This window comes from Crocodylus siamensis, chromosome 8 (assembly GCF_052110815.1).
Source record: "Crocodylus siamensis isolate JL-2025a chromosome 8, ASM5211081v1, whole genome shotgun sequence".
NCBI classification, from domain to species: domain Eukaryota; kingdom Metazoa; phylum Chordata; order Crocodylia; family Crocodylidae; genus Crocodylus; species Crocodylus siamensis.
The window spans coordinates 14,715,446-14,737,951 of NC_143402.1; the positions used below are offsets into that span (position 1 = coordinate 14,715,446).

The 22,506-nt window shown below is 42.9% G+C and overlaps 1 protein-coding gene across 1 annotated transcript in view; it reads left to right on the plus strand.

Annotated features, from left to right (window-relative positions):
* The window catches only part of GAB3 (GRB2 associated binding protein 3), a 107,922-nt gene extending 100,925 nt beyond the window's left edge, over positions 1-6,997 (plus strand). Inside the window, exons 9-10 of the mRNA XM_090061054.1 lie at positions 636-752; positions 1,757-6,997. Coding sequence (XP_089917180.1) covers positions 636-752; positions 1,757-1,873 — 234 coding nt within the window. The 3' untranslated portion in view covers positions 1,874-6,997. The remainder of the gene's footprint in view (positions 1-635; positions 753-1,756) is intronic.
* Positions 6,998-22,506: the final 15,509 nt, after the last annotated feature.

Here is a 22,506-nt window from a genome sequence, read left to right on the forward strand (position 1 = left end):
TCCTGCATGTTTGTGGTCATCTGTGACTCTCCCCTCATTTTAATAATTTAATTGCCACACATGAGCCAGCACCATCGTCATTGCCCCGAACTTCTAGAATGTTTGTTGGTTTCGACTAGATTAAACAGCTGAGTAAGATGAATCTGATGGGGAAGACCCTGCCTTGAGCAAGAAGTTGGACTAGGTGACCTCTTGAGGTCCCTTCCAGCACTACTTTTCCATAATTCTAAATTGCATTTAGGTCTGACTTTGGTTTTTTACACACACACACACACACACACACACACACACACACACCATGTTTAAACATGGTGAATCAGAATGAAAATCATGCCTAGTTTTGTTATATTACCAGAATTATCCAGAATAAGGGTACTTAAATTTCTCTCTTCCCCCCACCTTGTCTTTTTTATTCTATTTTTTTCTCTTCTCCTTAAATTCTGCTTTCTTTTTACAATCATGTATTTAGCCATTGCTTAGACTCTGCAATTAGTTGATGGGTACATTTGGACCATGGCCCCCTGCTTTGCACATGGCTGGATTAGGAATGTTACTTCACAGTCCAGCCCTTTCCCTTTGACGGTGATGTCTGAAGACTTCTAGGTTACTCATTAACAGTTTCTCTCGTTCCACAGCAGGAGCACAAACAGGCAACCTCTCCATGCAGTGGTGCTTTTCCATGGACAAGGAAGTCCAACCTTGATTATTTAGCACTGGATTTTAATTCTGCTTCCCCATCCCCCGTACAGAAGGTATGAATCATCTTGCGAAGCACCCATGTCATTGTGGTCTGTTGATCTAAGGAGGGAAGGCAAGACAGGCTCTCACTTCTGGTTACCCTGCATACAATGAGATCAGTCAAGTTTTTCCAGTTGATTGCATTCATTATAGTCTCAATACTACCAAAGCTGAAATTATGACAGGGGTATCATTGTCATGATTTCCTGGGATGCCATTAACATGAGTTCACCAGTGGGCGTATGACCGCCACTAGAAAGCACGATAGTAAGAGCGTGTGGGTAAGCTTGTCAGTGCTTGTCTGAACTCTCCAAGCTCTTCTTTCATTCCCAGCTGATACATCCGTCCCCACAAAGCCTCTGCCAGTTTTCTCACAGATTCCAACTGCAGTGACTCTGCAATGTGACTCTGACCCACAGCAGAGTCCCGGAAGAAAATTATACAATATCTTGTCAAATGGCAAAATAAAAAAAAAAAATTATGATTCAGATTGGACCAGCCATGTTCCTCAGTGGTTCCTGAGAGACACTAAAGATAAGATGCCTGCTCTGCAGAGCAAGGCCGAAGACAGCAAAAGAGATGCAGTGCAGATAAATTGACTATGAAGTACACAGCCTGTCTTGCCCATTTTGTTTCCTCCATAGCATTTCCATCACCCATCTCGTTAATGCTTCTTGGGGACAATAGATCTCAGGATTCTAAGCCTAAACTCTCAGCTTAAACTCTCGTAGGGTTCACATTTATTCATCTGGCCATCCCCTTTAGCAGGATCCTAAAGAAAGCAAGAGCACAATTAGCCCTGTTCTGGGTAGAGTCGGTAGAACATGTTTCCATCTCTCTCTGGGCTGGGTTGGGTGACAGGGTGGCAGAGGGACGGTTCTGTCTAAAACAGGCTGTAAAGCAATGCTGATCTCACTGCACTCATCTATGTCAAGTGAGGCAACCAAGGAAGAATGGAAAAGAGGAGCAGAAAAAAGCCAGTTCTCCATTATAAAACTGTGTTCTTCCTCTCCCACAGAAACCTTTTCTCTCTGAGGAGCAGAGAGTAGACTACGTCCAAGTGGATGAACAGAAGACTCAAGCACTACAGAACACTAAGCAGGAATGGACAGACGAGAGGCAATCTAAAGTGTAAAAGAAGCTTGGGGCTTACACTTTACTTGAACTGGACCCATGTTGCAAACGAAGGAGCTACAACAGCAACGTTCAGAGACAAATGGAGTGCAAGATTGCAGCCATCTTTGCAGGAACCGCATTTTTAAGGGAAAAGCTTTGAATTTAGCTGGACATAGCATGATGACTGAGTGGTTCAGAGATTATTAAAGTACCACATTACTTTTTTTCACTGCCCTTTGCCAGTAAATTACATGGTACAGTTTAATGGCATGACCCTCAGACAAGACACCCCCTTGATGTTAAAAAAATGCCACTACATGTTGCATTAATCTAGCTAGCGCCTCCTTCTCCCTGTGTTGTGTAACTCCTTGTTGCTATTTTTTGATATCCTTACAAATACTGCAGGTGCTAAGGCTGCTTATAGCATCTGGCATCTGACAGAGTTTGGTGACTACTCAACTAAGGGCTAAAAAAACGAAACAATAAAAAGCAGAACTTTTTTATGCAACGTTTAAGCAATTTTTGGAACATATTTCTCTCCTGCCCATCCCAGCATAAAATGTTTGACTCCGAGTGACTATAAATAGGTCTTTGCACCAATGGAACTGGAATGCATGGTTTCCGAAACTCCAGACTGATGTTCATCACGTTGGATTTCTTCTGTCTGTTGTGGTTCACCTTCCCATCCAGTAACTGGTGATAGTTTCTTCCTAGTTCCAGGAGTTTCTTCAGCACAGTGCAGTGGTTCCTCTGGCAGGAAGTTGCGGACACATGATTCTTGGCTGGCCAAAAAAATAAAAAGGGAAGCAGTGAGCCTGCTTCTGCAAGTTTTGGAAGGGTTGGCAAAACACTAAGAATGTTTTTGCCTGAACTGCAAAAGAAGAAATGCAATCAGAATTCCTGGTAACAGTCATCAGGCCAATGATAGCTATCGAATGAGACAGGAAGTGCAATGTGAATCAGGTTATCAGGTAATAATGAGGGAGGGTGTTTTGTTTGGCTTGCAGCTCTGCTCGTATAAGACAGAAACCTAATACACGTATGCAGTGTGAAACACCTGTTTTCAGGAAGCTTATCAGCTTTGGCATTTGCAATGGGCACTATCTCAGGATCAAATCAGTGTACGTTTATAATGTGTTCAGTTTGATAAGTTTGCTTACAATCCTTACTTTTAGATGCACACAGGCAGTTCAGATACAATAAATACAGTCCCCATTCATCACCCAGCTCTAGATGTGGCTTTGCAATATTTCCTTATGCAAACAATTCCAGTTGCTCTAACGGGCCTACTGGGAGAAGCAGGGACTACAGAAGCAGATTTTTCTGAGGGATCTTCTTCAGATTGGTTCCAGATTCACTTCCTCCCTTCTCAGACCTGCTACTGTCACACTACAATACTGCAAATTGTCATCCAAAAATGTTGAATTACTAAACTGCGGCAACAGAAAATGGCCTCAGAGAAATTACTCTGACATTATTTTTGGGTTCTTACTCTATATATTTTATGCTACCCTCATTTTTGCATTACTGCCAAACATATGGGTCCACAGAAAAGCTTAGAGCTATGGCTCCCTTGTCCTGACTCTGAGAGCAGCTTAGCTAACAGGAATGCCCTTCTCTCCTACCTCAAGGTAGCTGGAGCATTTGCAGCCCTTGCTGCATCTCTAAAGCAAAAACACATTTGAGATTGAGTGATGACTGGACCTGGAGCAAGAATGACTGTAAGAGAGTTGCCTGTGCATTTATTGGCTTTGGGGCAAATCATGCATTCATATCTACCAGCACAAATGGCCCTGGGTAAGGGTTGATTAGAAACATGGAAAGGGGTGGTTGCTGCAGAAAATGTGGTCTTTGCCCCAAAAAATTGAAAACTAAAAGTTTGTGGCCAGATACTTTTTCTGAATATTCTAGTTCACTGCAAACCCTGTTTTCCTTTGAAAAACAGCTTAGAAAATGGGAAATCTTTGACCTGCCTTACTGTTCTGCTCCATGAGAGGCAGGAGAAGCTCACATAGCAGGTCTGCAGCCACCCACTCATGGGGAGCACATTTCTGCAGGGACGGGAACGGATTGAGAGTTTTGCCTTTGGGCCCCAAATTATTCCCTTCAGTTTGAAGAGGTGGTCAAGTTGCCAGCCAGTGTAAATGATCCGTCACTGAACTTGCTCTGTGTATACTTCAGCACACAGAGTGTAGCCAACACAAGCAATGACCTGGTGAGTGTTGAAAGACCATTATGGAGCAGTGGAAAGGACAAGTCAAAGAAAGTGCAATCCCACAAGGCGGCACTACTCCCGTCCCCAAATCTCTGGTGATAGCATAACTTCTCGTCAATTTTAAAGTTAAATTTAAATATAAACCATTGTATGTTGCATTGGACTATGTTGTCCTCTGATGTGAGAAGTCCTCTAGTGCAGAAAATGAGATTTTTTTTAAAGAAAAGTAAGGAACAGTTTTCTTGCCCTGGCTTTTATTATTTATTTTCTGGAATCGTTAACCACAGACAGATGCACTGAAGGACTGTTCAAGAGCTTAGTGTCTAAAGAGCTTTTATTTTCTTTAAATGGATGTGAACCTGAAATGCTAGATCTAGTTATCTGAGGCCCCCCAAGTGAGTCCCTCAGTAATTTAATTGTACCTCCTTGTAGCACTGGCATCCTAGCATCCCTCAACTCACCAATCAGCAGCAATGCTGCTTTTAACCTTCAGTTTTTATCCAAAAACTGAAGTGTGAGGATCCTTTTTTTCGATTCATCCAGTATCTCACTAGCATTAACTACATTAAATGTAATACAAGTAGTTGTTTTTCAGTGAATGTTAAAAGCACTGCTGACCGCTCCCAGATCACAGTGAAACATGTGCCTTTGTAAGCAGCTGGGTTTTTCCTTTTTATTTGAATAGAGAATTTAACGGTGTGACAAAAAGGGTTGTTTTTTTTCACAGTAACTTTCTGTATTAACCTGTTATTGTTAAAAATTTCAGTCCAAATACAGTTGCCCCTTCTATTCTGGGCAATCCAGCTATTCTATTAGTTGCAGTGACTACAGCATTGTAATGTGGTGCTACAGTGTCAAAAAAACTCTCTGAAGTGTTATGATCCAATAGTGAGAAACAAGATGGTACAGAAAGGAAGGGAGCCTTTATTTCATTACTATTTTCCTCAGCCAGTGAGGAAGGGGAAACTGTGACTAGCACCCAGAAATGGATTTAGCTTTCAACAGTGACCCCTCTGAAAACGTATCTAGACTGAGAAGTTGCTGGCTATGGAGAGAGCCCAGCCAAGGCTCCCTGGACCTGTCTTCACTGAGAGTGAATTATTTAGTCCAGAGCTGTCCCCACCTCCGCTCCATCAATGCACAGCACCACGGTCTCCCCCATCATGGTGCGTTGTACTGTCCTGCCCCCTGGGCAGGAGTGGGAATCAAAAGCCAAGGGAGGGAGGGGGAGCCTGGAGACCCCAGCTGCTGCAGCTGGAGCAATAGGGGCAGTGGAGACCGGGTAGGAGCCCAAGAGCCATACAATGACCTCTTGCAGGCTGCATGTGGCCTGTGGGCCCCCAAATGAACATCCCCACTTTAGTCATTAGGTATTTTTATTTATTTATTTTAAAATGATCAAGACTGCCGCTAAAGAGCAAGGTGCAGCTCCAGATGAAGCAACCTTGTGGGCATTGAGTGGGGATGGAGTTTCTTTTATAGCTGTTGTCTTCTAATATGGGAATCTACTTCAGGTGTTTCCTGCCCGTGACTTTCTGTAGTGCCTTACCCAGCAACTCTCATTTCCTTACGTAAAGACGAGGGAAGCATTAGACAGCCCTAATATTTTTGTCGTTGTTGGTGTTTAATTAAAAATGTAGCCTGGTAAAGCCTTTGGACAGAGTTTGGCAGAACGAGGATGTGGAAAGTAAACGAGCGAAGTTGTTTCAGGCCGTGTGGTTACCCTGAGACAAGAGGTCCATGTTGGGAATGTTGAGTCAATCCATTGGATTTTTCCGAGCTGTCGGGTACACCAGGCTGTAGCGAGCCCAAGCCATGGGGACAAGGAAGGCTGTTTTTCCCCCGCGTCTCCTTTTATTTGGCCTGAGTGCTATGGTTCCAGCCGGCCAGCCCTGTGTGGCTCCGAAGCTGCTATTTGTACGTCTTTGCTCGTATGAATTGAAATGCCTTTGAGAACCAGCAACATTGAAACAGGATTGACCGTGACATTTCTAATTCTTCAGTGTGAACATTTGGGCCAAATCCTGCTGTTTTTACTTAATTAAAATTCCCATTAACCTGCGTAAAGACAGCAGATTTAGACCGTTGTTTGTTAAATCTCTATAGCCAAACAGAGCAAGGTGACTCTTCTTTCAAAGGCTCAAACATCTGCTTGAAGTTAGTCACCTTTTCCACTGAACAAGAAAAAATGTAAGCACAAGCTTACATTTCAGCAAACCTTAAGTCCCTTAGTGAATTGGAGCTTAAGCCAACATGATGTTTTTGGCTCTATGCTACATAGTCTTCATGCTATTACCCATTTGGGCAAAGAGCTGCAGGGAGCAAGTCTCTTTACCTCATCAAGATGGAATATCCTTTTCATTTATTTCTGAACCCATTGTGATCATCAGCAATAGCATTAAAAACCTAAGAGAGAAACAAGTATTTTAACTGAGAAATCTCAATATGCATCTAACTCGACTGATGTTTTCAATCAACTCACTTCTGAGAAGAGTCTGGTGGCCCCTCGTCTCTGCTGATAACTCTTTAATAGATGTCAATTTTGGAATTGCATTCCTTTTCAATAATTCATTGGGTAATTACAAGACCATCAGATGCTGTGATCAGAATGAAGCACAGGGCAATGCCTTTTTTCTTTGTTCCCCTGTTCTGCAGAGTTGCTCAGGTTTATTAAATAAAAAAAATAAAAATAAAAAGCCACCAAAATAAGAGACTTTTGCAATTTAAAAGCCAGAATATTTTTTGTTCTAATGGAACAAAACCTGTTTCTTGTGCAGAATGAAGCATTACACTTTTTGTATTTGTAAATATGAGAGAGAGCATTAAAATAATCATCTCTATTCTGAAGGAATAACATTAATTAGAGAGGAGTGAGTCTCTCTTCCTGCTGTTTCATTGTGATGTTTGTTGTATATATTTGCACATAAAACCCTGTTCCTTTTTTTAAAAAAAAATAAATTAATATAAAATTTAGTCTTGCTCTTTACTGATGTTGATGATCTGGGTTTCTCCTAGGAACATTTTCCTTCTGTATTTTTTCTAGTCCTTGGCTGTGTCTCCACAAGACACTAACTGCGCAGTAGCTCATTACTACTGTGCAGTAGCGTTACATGAGAGGAAGCGTGACACAATGCGACTGCACAGTAGTAACGAGCTACTGCACAAATAACATCACAAAAGAGCCATTTGATGACGCTACTGCGCAGTAATTTTGGTTACTTCACAGTCATTTAGTACTTGTTTGTACAAGTACTAAACGACTGTGCAGTAACAACTGTGTAGTCAGCGTCTCATGTAAACGCAGCCATTATCTCTTAAATCAGTTCTCTTTCTATTACAATGTGAAAGGCTCATGCAAATATCATTTATTTATGCCAGATTGGCAAACTGGTTTTGGGTACCATAATATCAAAAGTATCAGATGTTGGTGCATTGGGATGTATCAGGCTTCAGAGAGAGATGGGGCTATTAGGGATTGGACTCCCAGACCAGCAATTCTCTATAATTCTGGCATGTTGTATAGCCTTTCAGTGTCTGTTCACTTTCTAAATGTTAGGGCGGTAATACTCACCAAACAAAGATGTGGGTTTCTTCATAAATGTGTTAATGTTTACAAATGCCTGGAAGTGAAAGTTAAACAGATCTTTACCTGGATTGGGGCCTAGCTACAAAGCGCTGCTGTTATTTGGCCTGAGCCTATAGTCATTCCATGGTCAGAATTCCTGACCACAATTTCCACATTCAAAGTGCTGGCACAGTAAGATCTTTGCAATATACAGCTCCCCAGATGCTCAGGTTAAAGTAAGAGACAATCCAGATGACCCAACTTTAATGCCCTTTTACCTATTTACAAGTGAGATGGTTTGGAAAATATTTTACTGGCTACTCTTGCTGTTATTTTCAGAATGGTCTATCTTTTCACCCCTGTTAGATATCCGCTGTGCTGTTGATAAAGGGCATAGCAGAGCTGAATGTGATGCTGATGAAAACTTCACCGTACAAGCCAAGAAGCCATAGAAACAATTGTCAAACAGAAGTTCGCTGGGCTCAGTACAGGGGTAACTGGATGAAATCTTCGGCTTATGTTATGCTAAGTTCTCAGACTAGATCGTCTAATGGTCCCTTTAAATCAATTAATGGAATCTGTCAATAAGCTATTGGAGAAAGGTGTTGCTGGACAGGTTCCCAAGTTCAAGAAGTCCTTTAAGTAGGGTGACTATACATCCTGGTTTGTCTGGGACACTCTCTAATTCCATAAACCGGTCCCGGCCAGTTTGTCAAAAGTCCCAGGCTGGAGTCCGGCGTGGAGGTGGAGTGGCATGGTGCACCAGGTGGGCAGTCACCACTGCCATTGTGCAGGAGCAAGGTGACATATGGTCACCCTAAGTTGCCATATCCAAGGTCCCTGCATGTCCCACCACACATTGATTTAGTGCACTGAGGCCTCTTTACTTGAGGAGCTGAACCCTGAGGCCTGGCTACATGCACATGCACCAGTTCTTGTACTAATTTAAAAACACATGTTAAGGGGTATGAGGATTCTGCTGCAGGCAGTTACATGGATGCATCCCTGTGTGTTGCATCCAGTTAACTAGTATAAAGGTCCCTAATGCTAGCAAAGTTTTTTCCCAGATCATTGTATCCACATTAAGAGTGGTATCAATATAATTATACCAGTTTCAAAGCAATATAATACCAGTTGGCCCTTACCTAGCATTTCCCATCTGGAGATCTATGGTCACCTTACAAAGGAGGTCAGTTCCCATTCTACCGATGGGAAAACGGAGGTGCTCCGTGAGAATGTTATTTGCCTAAGATCCTCCAACAAGGCCAGGAGCAGAATGAGAAATTTCTAGTCTCCTGAGTCACAGCCCGGCACTCCATTCACTAGTGTTTGCAAGGCACAAGCTGTGCTGAGAAGCCCCGAGATAAGGTTTCTTTATCAAATGGAGTCCAGAGCAGCCCTGCTGGTCATTCAAAACAGCCATTACAGGCCGGCAGCTGCTGTTGCACACCTACTTGGTTGAGAAGAATCCACACATGTGCCCCACTAGTGCACACACGTAAGGGAGGAAGAAGCATCGTAATGCTGCAGCACAGGTTTCAGTAGAGGGAGCAAGTTACAGGAGTGCGTTGCAGAGCAAAAGTACGTATCACCAGAGATCCGGGTTTTCCATTTGCTGCGGAAAAATGCAGATTTTCTCATTTAAGGGAGAAAAATCACAGATTTTCCCCTTTAAAGGAGAAAAAAAAAACAGGAAACAGGTTTCCCGCCTCAGATTCTCAGGCTGCAAGGAGCTGCTTGGGGCTGGAGAGCTAGATGCAGGGGGCATCATGCATGTGCATGCACACACATGCACATAGCAGGCAGGCAGCATGGTAGAGAGCAGCTCCTGCAGCTCCCTCCAGGTAAGTCCATGGGGAGGACTTACACAAGCAACACATTGTGGGGCAGGGGGGAGCACAGGGGATGTGTAGGAGGGGCGGAGGAGGCACGTCTCCCCCCAGATTTCTGCACCCACATGGGGGCATGAGGCTGCAGTGGGGCCAGACCAGCTCCAGGCAGGCACCACCTCTGTGGCCCAGCAGATGGGACCCAGCAAGGGAGGGAGCACTGCACCAAAGTAAGGTGCCCCTTGCCTGCCTGGCAGCAGCTGGGCCACAACTCCATGCCCCAGTTGCCACCACACCACCACACCATGGTGGTGCAGTGCTCCCTTCTGCTCCAGGTCCCACTGCTTGGGCCACGGAGGCAGCTCCTGCCCAGCGTTGGCCTGGCCCAGCTGCAGCCTCATGCCCCGCTGTGGGGACAGAAATCTTGGCAGGGCATGTGCCCCCCTACACCCTCTACACATCACCTGTGCCCACACCCTGCTTCCCCACACACTGGGGAGCAGGGGGTGAGGGGCTCTGGGTCAGGAGTGAGGGGCACCAGCAGGGCTAGGAGGGCAGTGGGTCAGGAGTGAGGGGCACTGGTAAGGCTGGGGGTCAAGGATGAGGGGCACTGGCAGGGATGGGGGGGTTGTGGGTTGGGAGTGAGGGGCAAAAGCATAGGCAGGGGCAGGGCACCAGCATATCAGGGCTGCTCAATGCCACAAAGCAGCATGGGGGAGGGAGGGGGAGAATCAGCCACAGCTGGACCCATGTCCTGGTGAACAAAGGGGGTAGATGGGGCTCTTATTTTCCATGATACAACAAAATCAAACACCAAAATTTGTAGGAATTCAGAATTTATTTTATTATAAGGATTGAGGCCCTGGTCAGCTTCAAATTGCTTTAAAATTGTAAATGTATCAATAGAACATTGTGTTCAGCTGATACCTATATATTGTGGTGTTCCATTTTAATCATGGGAAAATGTGGATTTGGGGGGGTTAAATCCAAGAATCATTATTTTTTACCAGAGAATTTGCAGTTTTTAAACAGAGAAAACCAGGATCTCTGCATATCACACGGACAAACCTCGGACTCATCATGCTTTTTACATTAAATGTGGCTTCCTCTGGCATTTGACAGCAAAGAAACCTTGGGTAATATTCAGAAAAAGCCACCTATCCTGAGAGTTAATGAGATCTCAGTGCTTAGAGGAGCACCAGCCAATTCATAGTACTGCAGAACAGCCTGAAAAATACTCGTCCTGTTGGTGGCCGTCAAGAAGTTTCCCTGGAGCTCCTGTAGCCTTTGGCACATTTTCAGGGCACAAATGAAATCTGGGCCGTTGGGCTTGGTTTGGTTTTGAAATACTCAAGCATATGCTGTTTCTAGCTTGAAAACAGTGGAGCTAAGCTCCTGGGAGCATTTGCTCACCCCATGCACAAGTTAGAGCAGGTTATTGTTACAACCTCCTCCCCTGAGCAAACAACAGGTAGTGATGGAGAGTGCCCGGTCCGCACAGCTTCAGCTTTCCTCTCCCGCAGGAAAAAGGACCAGTGACCGAACAGGAAACCTGCTATACCAGCTGGCTCCACTGCCTGCACCAAACGAGAAGGCTTTCTGCAGAATTGTGCTCCTCTCTCATGGACGGCTGGGACAGTTCTGCAAAATTAGAAACCCACGGAAATGGCAAAGCATCAAATCAAGGCAGCGCTTCAGGCTGCCTGCCAGTGCTGGAGGAGATGCCAGAAGGCAAACACAGCTTGCAACATCAGGTTGTCGGGCTAAAGTTCAGGGTTGGCTTCCAGCATGACCTTTTGTACAAGCTGCGGTAGGTTGTTTCTCCACGGAGCTGGAAAACCGAGTGACAGGGATTCATCACATTTTTAGGGCCTCTGCAACTCGTTGGAGCATGTTTTCAGTATTCAAATCAAATGTTGTTTGGAGAGGGCCTGAACTAGCCATTCCTAGGGACAGATTTGTCCCATATAGAAACACTTTCAAATGACCTGTTGTTTTGGGGGATTTTAAAACTGTTTTGCAGCCTCCCCTGAAATCTGAACTGGATTTAGATGCCTGGGGTTGAGCCCTGCACTCCTAAATCACTAGGTACTTCGGAGTATTCCAGCTGCGTTTTGTGTTTTGTCTGCAGAGCGGATCAAGGAGGGGGTGGAGGGTGCCCAACAAAGTTCTTTGATGTGGTGAAACCAAATCTCAGAAGTGGGTGGTTTGGTGGCTTTCATTTGATCTCTCCTCCAAGATGTCCAATGAAGGGGTCATTTGTGGTCGGGGTGGGTTTTTTTATTACATAAATACTCATCCGCTGGGAGCTGCAGAGACGCCACATTTCATGCAGGCCACCCATCACAATCTGGACAGTAATTGTGAGCTATTGCACTGCATCTGCCCCGAGGGTCACTGTCCCTTTGAGGTCCGGAAAATCCCATGTGGCAGAATTTTAAAGACTTGTAACTTGGCAGCAATTGCAAAAAGCATTAGACCATTAACCCAATAAGGGAACAATGGCTGGAGGCAGCTTGTAAACATCAATCCAACTCAGATAAGTTTTGTTCTCATTAATCCAATTAAAAGCCATCCCTTCATTAAATTTCAGAGTCAAGTAATTACCTTGGCCACAACCAATGTGATAAAGTTTGCAACCAATAATCTAAATATTAAAAAATACTCTAAACCAAGCATCCTGCTCTGCTGAATAAAAGAAACCCTGCCCTCTTACATGACATTCTTTTATATTAAAAAGCCCTGGTTTAACAACAAAAAAAAATGTAAAGCTCCAAGATACTAAGAGCTGGCACATAAAACTTTTGAAAAAGGCTAATAACAACTCAGTCAAAAACGGATTTGGATTTTTGATACATCTTTCTCTCTTTGAAAAAATCTGGAGAGCCCCAGTGTATACTCAGAAGAACACACTTTAATGGAAAATGCATTTGCATCTTCCTCAAAATTAGTAGTTCAAAAATAGTTGAAGGACAGAATATTCTAAAAGATTCAGCATCATGCTTTCCACTGTTGCTTCCTCTGCAGTTAGACAGAAGTCATCAGGAAACACTATCTCAGGAAACCCTTCCCATACTGCAGGGTCAGCACAAGCAACTTGCAGTATCTGAGGAAAATGGGAAAGGAGTCTTCTTGGTGTCAGCGGGCAAGGAGATGAGGTAAGCTGGCAACGAGTGTGGATCTCCTGAAGGTGAGATACACAAAACAAAATACAAGTCCATCCAGAATCTATACACCACAGCCTGATCTTGTACAGCAGTGTAAATCTCCAGAAATGCTAGTGACTTCAACAGAGTTACTCCATATTGTTACTGGTTATCTAACTATCCACACCAGCTCCATAACTTCTCACTTGATTTCTCCCTAAAATATCCTGCTTCCTAGCTAAGATTCTGCTACAGTTCTTTCAATAGGGCAGACTTAACAAAGAGGTGGCAAAAATAAACCCATCTGGAAGCTTAAATCTGTAACCCCTGGCTTTGGCATAGGCTGAAGATTTTTTTTCTCTGAAATTCTAAGCAATTAAAATCAGTGATATTAAAAACTTCAAAGACAGAGCTCCCTGCTTCCAACGGTGTTTGCAACTCAACTAGGTCAAAGGCTTTGCTTGAAAAAAAAGACACCAAGACTGTCTAGTGGAGTAAACAATATTGCAGATTTGGAGCCAGCTCAGCAGTTGATTTGACATGTTCAGTGCACTTCAGTTCTAGTTACGTGTTTAGTAACCTGATTGTAAAATAATAATCTGACCACTTCCTGATGTGCTGCTTACTTCCTCTATGTACAGAACATGAGAGTACAAAGACCAAGTTCAGAGGTACGACTATGCAGGTCAGAAAGAGGAACGTTGTGAGAAAAGCAATTCCCCAAAAAATGAACTGAGTAAAAACCCCATCAGCCTCGTGTCACAACCACCTTTCAGCTCCTAGGCTGGCAAGTTACAGTTCTGCTCATTTGCATGTTCATCAGTGACTATAAATAGCTCTAAACTAATTGGGAATAGTGCTGCTTTGACTGTATAGTAGACTAAGCTTTAAGGGTTTATGCTACCTTAATTATGCCCTCTCATTTTGGCCCAAAGACTTAAGACGCATCTTGGTACTCAGTTGTCTATCAGAAGCAGGCACGAGCCCAGGCCTGGCATTTGTGTGTGGAGTCTGCCTGTCTTCAGTTCAGTGCTACTTGCAGCATTGTGGTGAGCGTGTGCAGCGCACCAAGTGCTTTGTGTGCTATCAGCATAAACAAAAGTGGTTAACACAGAGAAAGTGTCCTTCCCTAGGAAAAAAAAACCCTCTCTTTCAGATTTCTGTTAAGTTGCAGCAAAAATAAAGTGAAAGTTTCCTATGAAAATGTCATACAAAAAACTAGAACTCTTGGTTCCAAAATGAAACCTTTTATTGGACCAACTGGAAAATGGCAAGAAAATTGTCTTTTTCTGCAAGCTTTCAGGATCAAAGTCCCTTCATCAGGCTCTGGAAAAGTGTAGACAGCACAAGATGGTACAAAGTCCTCATAGGTAGGAAATAAACTTCATTTTTGCACAGAGGAAGCTAAAGTCTTTGTGGCCTGTGTTGAGTAGCTCTTTGATGTGTTGATCTGGTAGAATTCCTTCCTGGAGGTGTCAGGTGGCTGGCAAGGAGGTAAAAAATCTTCCTTGTTGTTCTGCAGTGAAGTTTAAAATCCAAAATCGGCTGAAATTCGGCATCTTCCATGTTTCAGGGGTGTACCTGGTAACCGTGTTGGTGTGAGACAAAAAGACATACAAAAAACTAGAACTCTTGGTTCCAAAATACCTTTTATTAGACCAACTGGAAAATGGCAAGAAAATTGTCGCTTTCAAGTCGATGGTCTCTCCTCTGTGACCAATGCTGAGACAGTGAAGACCACAGAGATTTGTGCTGGGCGACAGCATGGGGCAACTGTTACCCAATATTTTTGGTTTGAATTTGTGCTTTTGTTTTTGCTGGTGTGAAAGCATGTGCTCGGTGCTTTCTAGACCAGGCTGCTCAGTATCTTGTAGGATGTAGTGTCCTCAGCATTGGATTTAGCATGCCTCATCAAAACAAAGCCCATGGACTAACACTTGGCTTTCAGCTGCATGAATACAGTGCCACTAGTTTGGCCAGTTCTCTGCACACTGCTCTGAAATGTTTTATGTAGTGGCAGCTTCTTCCCAGGCTTGGAAGATGAAATCCCAGTTACAGAGAATGGTGGCCAACCCCTGTGCCCACTCTGATTAATCCAGTGACTGTTTCTTAGCCAGAACCCTAAATGACACTGGCCGTTCTCGCAATCATGCTGGTGGCATATGTGATTCTCCACTCATTTCAGCCGCCAGTTTCAGTTTGACCACAAAAAAGAAGCCTTTTCAGACATCAGTGGTCCAAATACTGAGGTAGGTGAGATCATCTGGCTCTTGGCATTCTAGTTTGAGCAGGAAAATTAAATACACCAATTTGAATATGTCTGTTAAAAAAAAAAAAGCAAAAGGAAGCCCCATGCGTTTGAGTATCTGGAAACTCAGGTAACACTTATTGCAACCCTATCTCTTCCTAGTTTATCAGAGTGTTTCTAGGATACTTTGTCCTGGACAGATAACCCAGGGAGTGATATCTCACTTTGCCCAGATGCAGTGCAGAGCACTGTGCTTTGGATCATCCCTTAACTTGTGGACCTTTTTCTGAGACTTGTCTGTGTCACATCAGGCAGTTCCCACCAGAAGCTTTTAAGGTGGAATGGCTGAGATCAGTGTCACCCAGTTGGCATGTGTCTGTCAGGGGCTGCTCTGAGACAATGGCAGAGTTTCCTCATTTTGCCTCTCTTATCCACATTTTTCTTTACATTATTTCTTTGATCTGATTCACTTTTCCAGCCCCCATCTTTCCTTTTCCTCTGACAGAGCTGTGCCAAGCTCAGGGAGGTTAAGGGAGGTTTATTCATTGTGGATATATGAAAATTTGAGTCCCTTACACTTTGCTTTTGTTTTGAAGCTCCCGTTCCTAAAATTCTAGGAATCAAGCTAGAAAATATCCTTCCCTCCAGAAATGAACTGTGCCCAGCAACCCTTTATCTTTTGCTGAGGGAACTTGCCCTCCCCCCGTGTTTAAGAGCAGCCAGTCAGCTTCATCTTTCCGGTATCTTAAGGTACAGATGGCTAATGTACGCTCTTCTGCAGTGGTGAGGCTCTTGCTCCCCACCCCATAATCTGTTGCATCTTCTGGGCTCCCATTCAGCAGCAGGGAGACTTGAAATGAGGAGAGAGGGCTGGCTTATGGTACCACAAGATAAGATTATACCCTCTTCTTACTGCCAACAATATAGTCTTGTTCTTTAGTACTCGGATACATGTTCTTTTTTGCTTTCTCCATGTCTCCCCTGTTTAGCTTACCAGCTACTACAATCCAAGTGCAGAAAGCAGTCCTCTATGTTTCACCAGTATCTTTGATGTTTCTTAGATTCATAGTAGTCTCATGGAAATCTGGAGATGGGATATATTACCCATCCATCGCTTCAGTTCAGGATTGTTCACTTTGTCATTTTTCCAGGTATTCAATAATTATATGAGTGAATTGTAAAAAACTGTAAAGGGCTGGAGCCAGGAGAGATGAAAGTACCTTCTGTTTCAATCCACATGTACCTGCAGAGTCAGAAAAGGACAGTGACTTTCCTGTTTCATGATTTGCTTACCCATAACGTTTTAAAGATGAGGTTAATGAATGTGCTGATTTTTTTTATTAAATGTATGTTCAATCATTTCCTTCCCATGCTGATGGGTTACTATTTTCTCACTGTATTAAGGATCCAAGAGTATACCAGGCTGAACACAGGACTGTTCAAGAGGAAGCTTGTGAGTGATGAGTCCACTTCTCCAGGACAAATGAGACCAGGAGTGATCATAAGAGGTGGACAGGGTGGGAACACTAAACTATTTGAAGCATTTTCCACTAATCAGTCCACATCATATGAGATTGCATATTCAGCAATCCCAGAATAATGCTACAGTGAGGCTTTTGGTGTAAAAACAAAGTCCAGAATTAGAAACAGGCCTAATTCCACGTCCCTAGTTACCAACCTGTCACACAACTGTCAGAAAATAGTTTATTTGTAAAACACATACAACCACTGGGATGTACATCTACATGTTTAGCATTAAAACACTGTAAAACGTAGGTCTTAGTGCTCCAGGAGTTGAGGGGGAGGGCGGTTTAATTAGAGTGGCTCCACAGCTTCACGTGTATCAGCATCCCCATGCTGAAGAATGGTGGCAGGGGCACAGATACACATGACACTGGAGTCTGCTGGAGCGTGGTAATTACTATGCTCCAGCAGACTCAATTCATCAAGTCTGCTCCGATGCACTGTAATTACAACGTGTCGGAGCAGCCTCACACACAGTTTCAAGTCAACATAAAGGAGTGTGTCATCCTCTGTTATATTACTCACTATTTTCTTATGTGAGACAAGTGTATGGAATAAAACCTTAATCGCTTCCAAAGCAGGGTTGAAAGGGAAGAGTGTGTGTGTGTGTGTGTGCGCGTGTGTGTGTGTGTGTGCATGCATGTGCATGTGCATGTGCGTGTGTGTGTCCTTGGCTTCAAGGCTGAAAACACACTCTTAAAGAAGAACAAGAGGGGTCATTTTGACTTAGTAATCATTTGAGTTTTCTTTTAAACAAGAAAAAGCACAGAAAATGGTTCAAATTTTACTCCTTTTTTACAGTGGGGTAAGTCTGCAGTGAATTTCCTACTACTACCGAATATACCGCCACCCCTATTTTTATCATATTCTTGTCATGTCCACAGTGTGCTAGGCACATGTGAGAGGGCAAGCGTCATTGCCCTGGAGAGGCTCTAGTCTGGTAAGAATCACTTGAGGTGTAGAGCAGAAGGACACAGTTAAATGCATCTATTTGTAACATGTAATCCATATGTGAATATCAGCACCCTCCCTACCCTTAAGCCTAACCATTATTAGCTGACTAATTTTTGTTGGTCTCTCTAGGCTTCCTTCAGAGCAACTGAAAACAGGGCTTGGCTCACTGAATCTAGATCCACCCCAAACTGCTTCCTTCACATATAACATGCCCTTTAGCATATAACCCATATTTTCCAATTTGCTCATGTTTGCCCTGTTGTTTCAACAGCCCAGACTTTTGTAATATACTTTCAGTCTTGCATAAGTGCTCATCATACAAGCACTATCATAAGGCTGATTCTGCATTCTTTGCATACCTAAGCTCTCATGCATTTTGCTCCCACTTTGCTAGGAGTTTTAGTAGGCATATAATGCACAATCATGTTCCATGTATTCTTCTCTGTACTCAGCTGTGACTCAGTCATACTTTGAATTAAGTGCTGCAAATTTTCCTTCCCACAGGGGAAACAGCAGGATCTAATCAGGCTATCTTTTTTCCATACTCCTGGGCTACTTTTCTTCCTTCCCAACATTAGGAATTTCTCTCCTGATTAAGACCAGAAAAATTATAAAATTACCGCACCTGCTGGTTTGTGCACTTCTTTTTCGATGCTCTGGATAAACTCTAACTACCGATACTCCTGTAGCCTTGGTATTTGTTGACATGTTAAAAGAGTCTGTCCTTTCAGAGAAGCCAGATTTTTCTTTACAGAAACCACACTTCTTTGTCCCTATCATATCACATTCCTCTACATTTCTTGTAATTCTAGCTAATCATTATTTCAGGCAATTTATCTCATACAGAAGCAAGACTTGCCAGCCTGCAATTTCTGGGATCACCCCCAGCTGCTTTTAAAAAAAAGACTCATTTTTATTAGCAGTTTTATACAGATGTTTCGCAAACCTACAATGGGTTTTTCCCCTATCTGTTGTCATGGAGGCAATCCTGACCAGCCAATCAGTGACTCAGGATTAAATCACTCTTCCTTAGAGTCCATGGGTTCTTCCTCTAAATAACAGGCAGCTCTAGATCCTGCCTTGATTAAGAGCCTTTATGGGACAGAAACATTTTGTGTGACCTGGATTTATTATTTCTCCAAAATAATAAATTATGTGGCCACAGTAGGTAGGCTATTCAGGGGGAAACTCCTTAAGAAACATCCTTGATGCAGCTTCCCTGAACAAACGAGCCAAGATGGCATCAGCAGCACAAGTCCCACTTACTTTAATAAGTAAAGATTTCACACATGCAGCCATATCAAAGGCTGCTGACCAGGGAAAAAAGCTTACTGCTGTAGATTGCTCTAGGGCACAGCTGCATTGCCACTGTTTTCACCCATCTATGGAGGGGTAGCTTGGATTGTTCAGCTCTAAAAAATGAAAGCTTTACAGACCCACATGGTTCGGTCCACAGAAGGCAGGAACAGCATTGCTCCCCTCTAGGAAGACAAAGAAGTCTGTCTTCCCTTTGAACTATAATAAGAAATCTAGTTTTCACCCATTCGGTGTGGAAAGGGCTTCCAAATCTGCTGTAACTGTGGCCTTCGGCACTAAATTAGCCTCACGTGTGCAGCTGCAGAACATTACTCTGTTGCATACGAACTTTCAGGAGCCTGACAGGGAGTGACCCGTTACAAGGCAGTTGCACAAGGCAGAGAAAAGAGAAATAAGGAGATACATACTGACCATTTTTTTCCTAAACAAGCATTTAAAGCTGTTAGCCTGAACCTATACTATTAAGGAAAGCACTGTGATGTAGGGAGTGGGAAGATGTCTGATTGTGTAACTACTGTACCTATAAGATCTGAAACATTCTGGGTTGGTAGTGTTCACAAAGACTTTTTATTTGGGTTAGATGCCAAACTGCCTAAGACATTCTTAACCTCCGAAACATGGTCCTGAGAGAGCTAATCCACATGCCGTCGCTGTACGTGTGTGTTCTTTTACACTGTATGCAGTCATATCTTTTGATATCCTTCATTATTATGTCCGTAAAGTAATAGTCCATAATACAACAGATTAAAATAATAATAATAATGTAATATTTAAAATATACGGTAGCATTTTTTAAATACAGGTTGGGTTTGAAGTTCCAGAACACAAGCCATAGGATCATAGGAAAATATGAGGTCATGTAGTCCAGCCCCCTGCTCAAGGCAGTAGCAGCCTGACTAAACCATCCCAGCCAAGTGTCTTCTGTAGCCTGCTCTCGAAAACTTCCAAGGAATTTCTCTAGGTAGTCCATTCCAATGCTTGACCAGCCTCATAGTCAAAAAGCTCTGCCTAATCTCCAACCTGCTGAAGATTGAGGTCATTGCCCCTACTCAAAATCAAAGGTTCAGGAATCCTAAGTAACGGTATTTGTACATTAACATTCAAAAAATGTGTTTGACCAAATGGAAACTTCCTTCTATGGAGGCATATCAAAAATAATACAGAAATCTTGACAAATAGGTCATCAAAAGAGGCTCAGGAAATCAGATCAATTTGAAGCATGAACACTCGACAGTTTTCAAAGTCAGGGATTCAGAGACAGGCTGACTTCCTGTCCCTGAGCACATTTGCAAGCATGGTGCAACTATATGTTTTTCCTTTTCGTCTTCTTCATTTTCTTCATTGACTCTGCAAAGTCAGCAATTTGAAAGTTCAAACTCAAACAAGAATTCCCCGGGCAGGACTAATCAACTGTCATGGTACTGAAAGTTACCAGCTCCAAAAATTAGGCCAATACCTGAAATCCTTGCTGAAGTAAAACTCCCATTTTTTGGCAATGAGGGCTTTGCCTAAATAAGTGAGAGAAGCGTGGTTTGTCTTCAAATAGTACAAGATAAGAAAATTAAGCCCTCAATAAACTAAGCACATATTGTTGTGTCTGGGAATGCAGGGGCATCTGAGATATTCCGGACCTTAAAACACACCAGCTAAAGACACCAGGTTTAGGGAAACAAAGGTTATCTGAATTCAGGATCATTTAATTTGAAACACTGGGCTTCAAGTTAAGGTGAATAAAAGCTCAATATAGGATTACTGGTAGTTAATAGGACCTCACATTTGCTCTCTGAACAGAGATTAATTTAATTGTCAGAACTCTGGATCACTACTAGACTATTGAAATCTTTATATATATATACACACACACACACACACACACACACATATATATGTATACACATATATATATGTGTGTGTATATATATATATTATAAATTCAGCAGCAGCTATTTTTCCTCTGAAGACATTTTCAGCCATAAAAAGGGTGAGGGACTGATGTCAAGTTTTTGATTTGAATGCTTTGGCATGTTTTCTGGAGCAAGATTCTCCTTAGACTTCACAAAAATCTGCTCCCATGACCATTTGAATGCCTCATTCTGGATTCCCTCTTCTCAGACAGTTTCCCTGCATTACAGCTGGTTAAGATGAACCAGTGAGAGCTTCTGTTTATCATCTGTCTCTCTTGCCATAACAGGGGATCTTTTGCCAGCTAAAATAACAAGTGAACAATGAAGGCAGCCATCCAAAGCTAGCTTCTGTCTGATCCTCACTCCAGACATTGTGCCATATTTTAATACCTTAAATTATAAGGGGGAAATTGTAGCCACAAGATGCTGCTTAAGATCATGAGTTGCCCTAACTGTTCTAACCATTTTTTGTTTGTCACATCTTGCTGTGCTATGTCTAATCAGAGCAGGAACCTGCCTGTTTCCCTAATAAGCATGCACACCTATGCTGTCTGAATAACATTTTTTCTGTATTTTTAAATCACTTTCCTTTAATGTGTTTCTCACTCTGTCTCTACCTGCCTATTGCCAGGTTTGTGTTCACAACTCAGTACATTTAAATTAACTCTTGCTATCAAAGAGTATGGAGAGAACTGGACTTATTTAATCTTACAGGGTTGTAATGAAAAACAGAATCTGGCTACTTGTCTCCCTCTTCCCCTCTCTCAAGAAGAATATCTTTTATTTTACTTTGTTGTTAATGCCTGATCAATGAACCAGTGGAATCAGGGGTGCTTGGGGGGAGGGGGCTGTAGGGGACTCTATGACCCATCTAGGTTTTTTGTTTGGGCAAATCTGATCCCTTCTCCTGACAGAATAATTCCAGGGAAATGGATGTGTCCAAAATCCTCAGCTTTCCCTGCCTCTACATATGAATGATGCCCCGAGGGTGTGATCCAAATTGCCCATGATCACAAAGGAAGTTTGAGTTTCAGCTGGAAATACAACTTAGATCTCCTGACTTCCAGTCTTGTGTGTTAGTCATAAGACTGTCCTTCCTATTTGGAATCAGCTGTACAAATATACTTAGTGTTTTTTATGCTGAACAGACTAAAACTGTACCCAGAAAACTTCTCTAAGTGCTGGCTAAGGAATATAACTGGGAGTGTTGCACTCACACCACCAAGCAGAGTGGACAGCAGTTCCAAAACACGTATTTCTGTTTTTGTGATGTGCTAAAAGATTCAACAATTTGGCAATGATTTCTTAATGTTCGCTTATTCGACATTTCTTCCTTGAGAGGAAGAAGGGAAGGAAGGAATTCCTAGTAAATACGGACCAGGAAGCTTCTCAAACATGAGACTGTAATAGGGCATCGGCAAAATAATTTCCGCACTCTGAGGACTGCATTTCAGCAGAGCTGCAGTAGCTTACACCTACTGTAGTGGAAACTCTAGCCTCCAGGCTTAGACTCTCTCTCTCATTTACATTAGCTCTACACTGCTTTAATTATATTGGAGTCATTGCTGACTTACCATTGAGATCAGAAGCTGACTGTTTTAGAATAACTGTATTGCAGCTTCTTTAAAGTCACTGATGAATCCAAAATATAAAACAATACCACAGCTTATGAGGGATCTACAATATTTTGGGATCAGCTTTGTACTGGCATGGTATTTAGTAACAATCCCAGTCCACATTTAGGTCCAGCTGGACAGAAGCACACTCACTGCTTATAACTGACCAACAGAGTAGAGTTAAATATCCAGTAGAGTGGATATTTTATTATGGCAACACTCCCCCACCCCCACCAACCCCCCCAAATTCACCCCAGATGTTATTTCTGCTGCTAACAATGCATGCAGCTTCACTCCTCCCATTTCCTGGTCCTCTTTTCCTGCCTACTTTCTC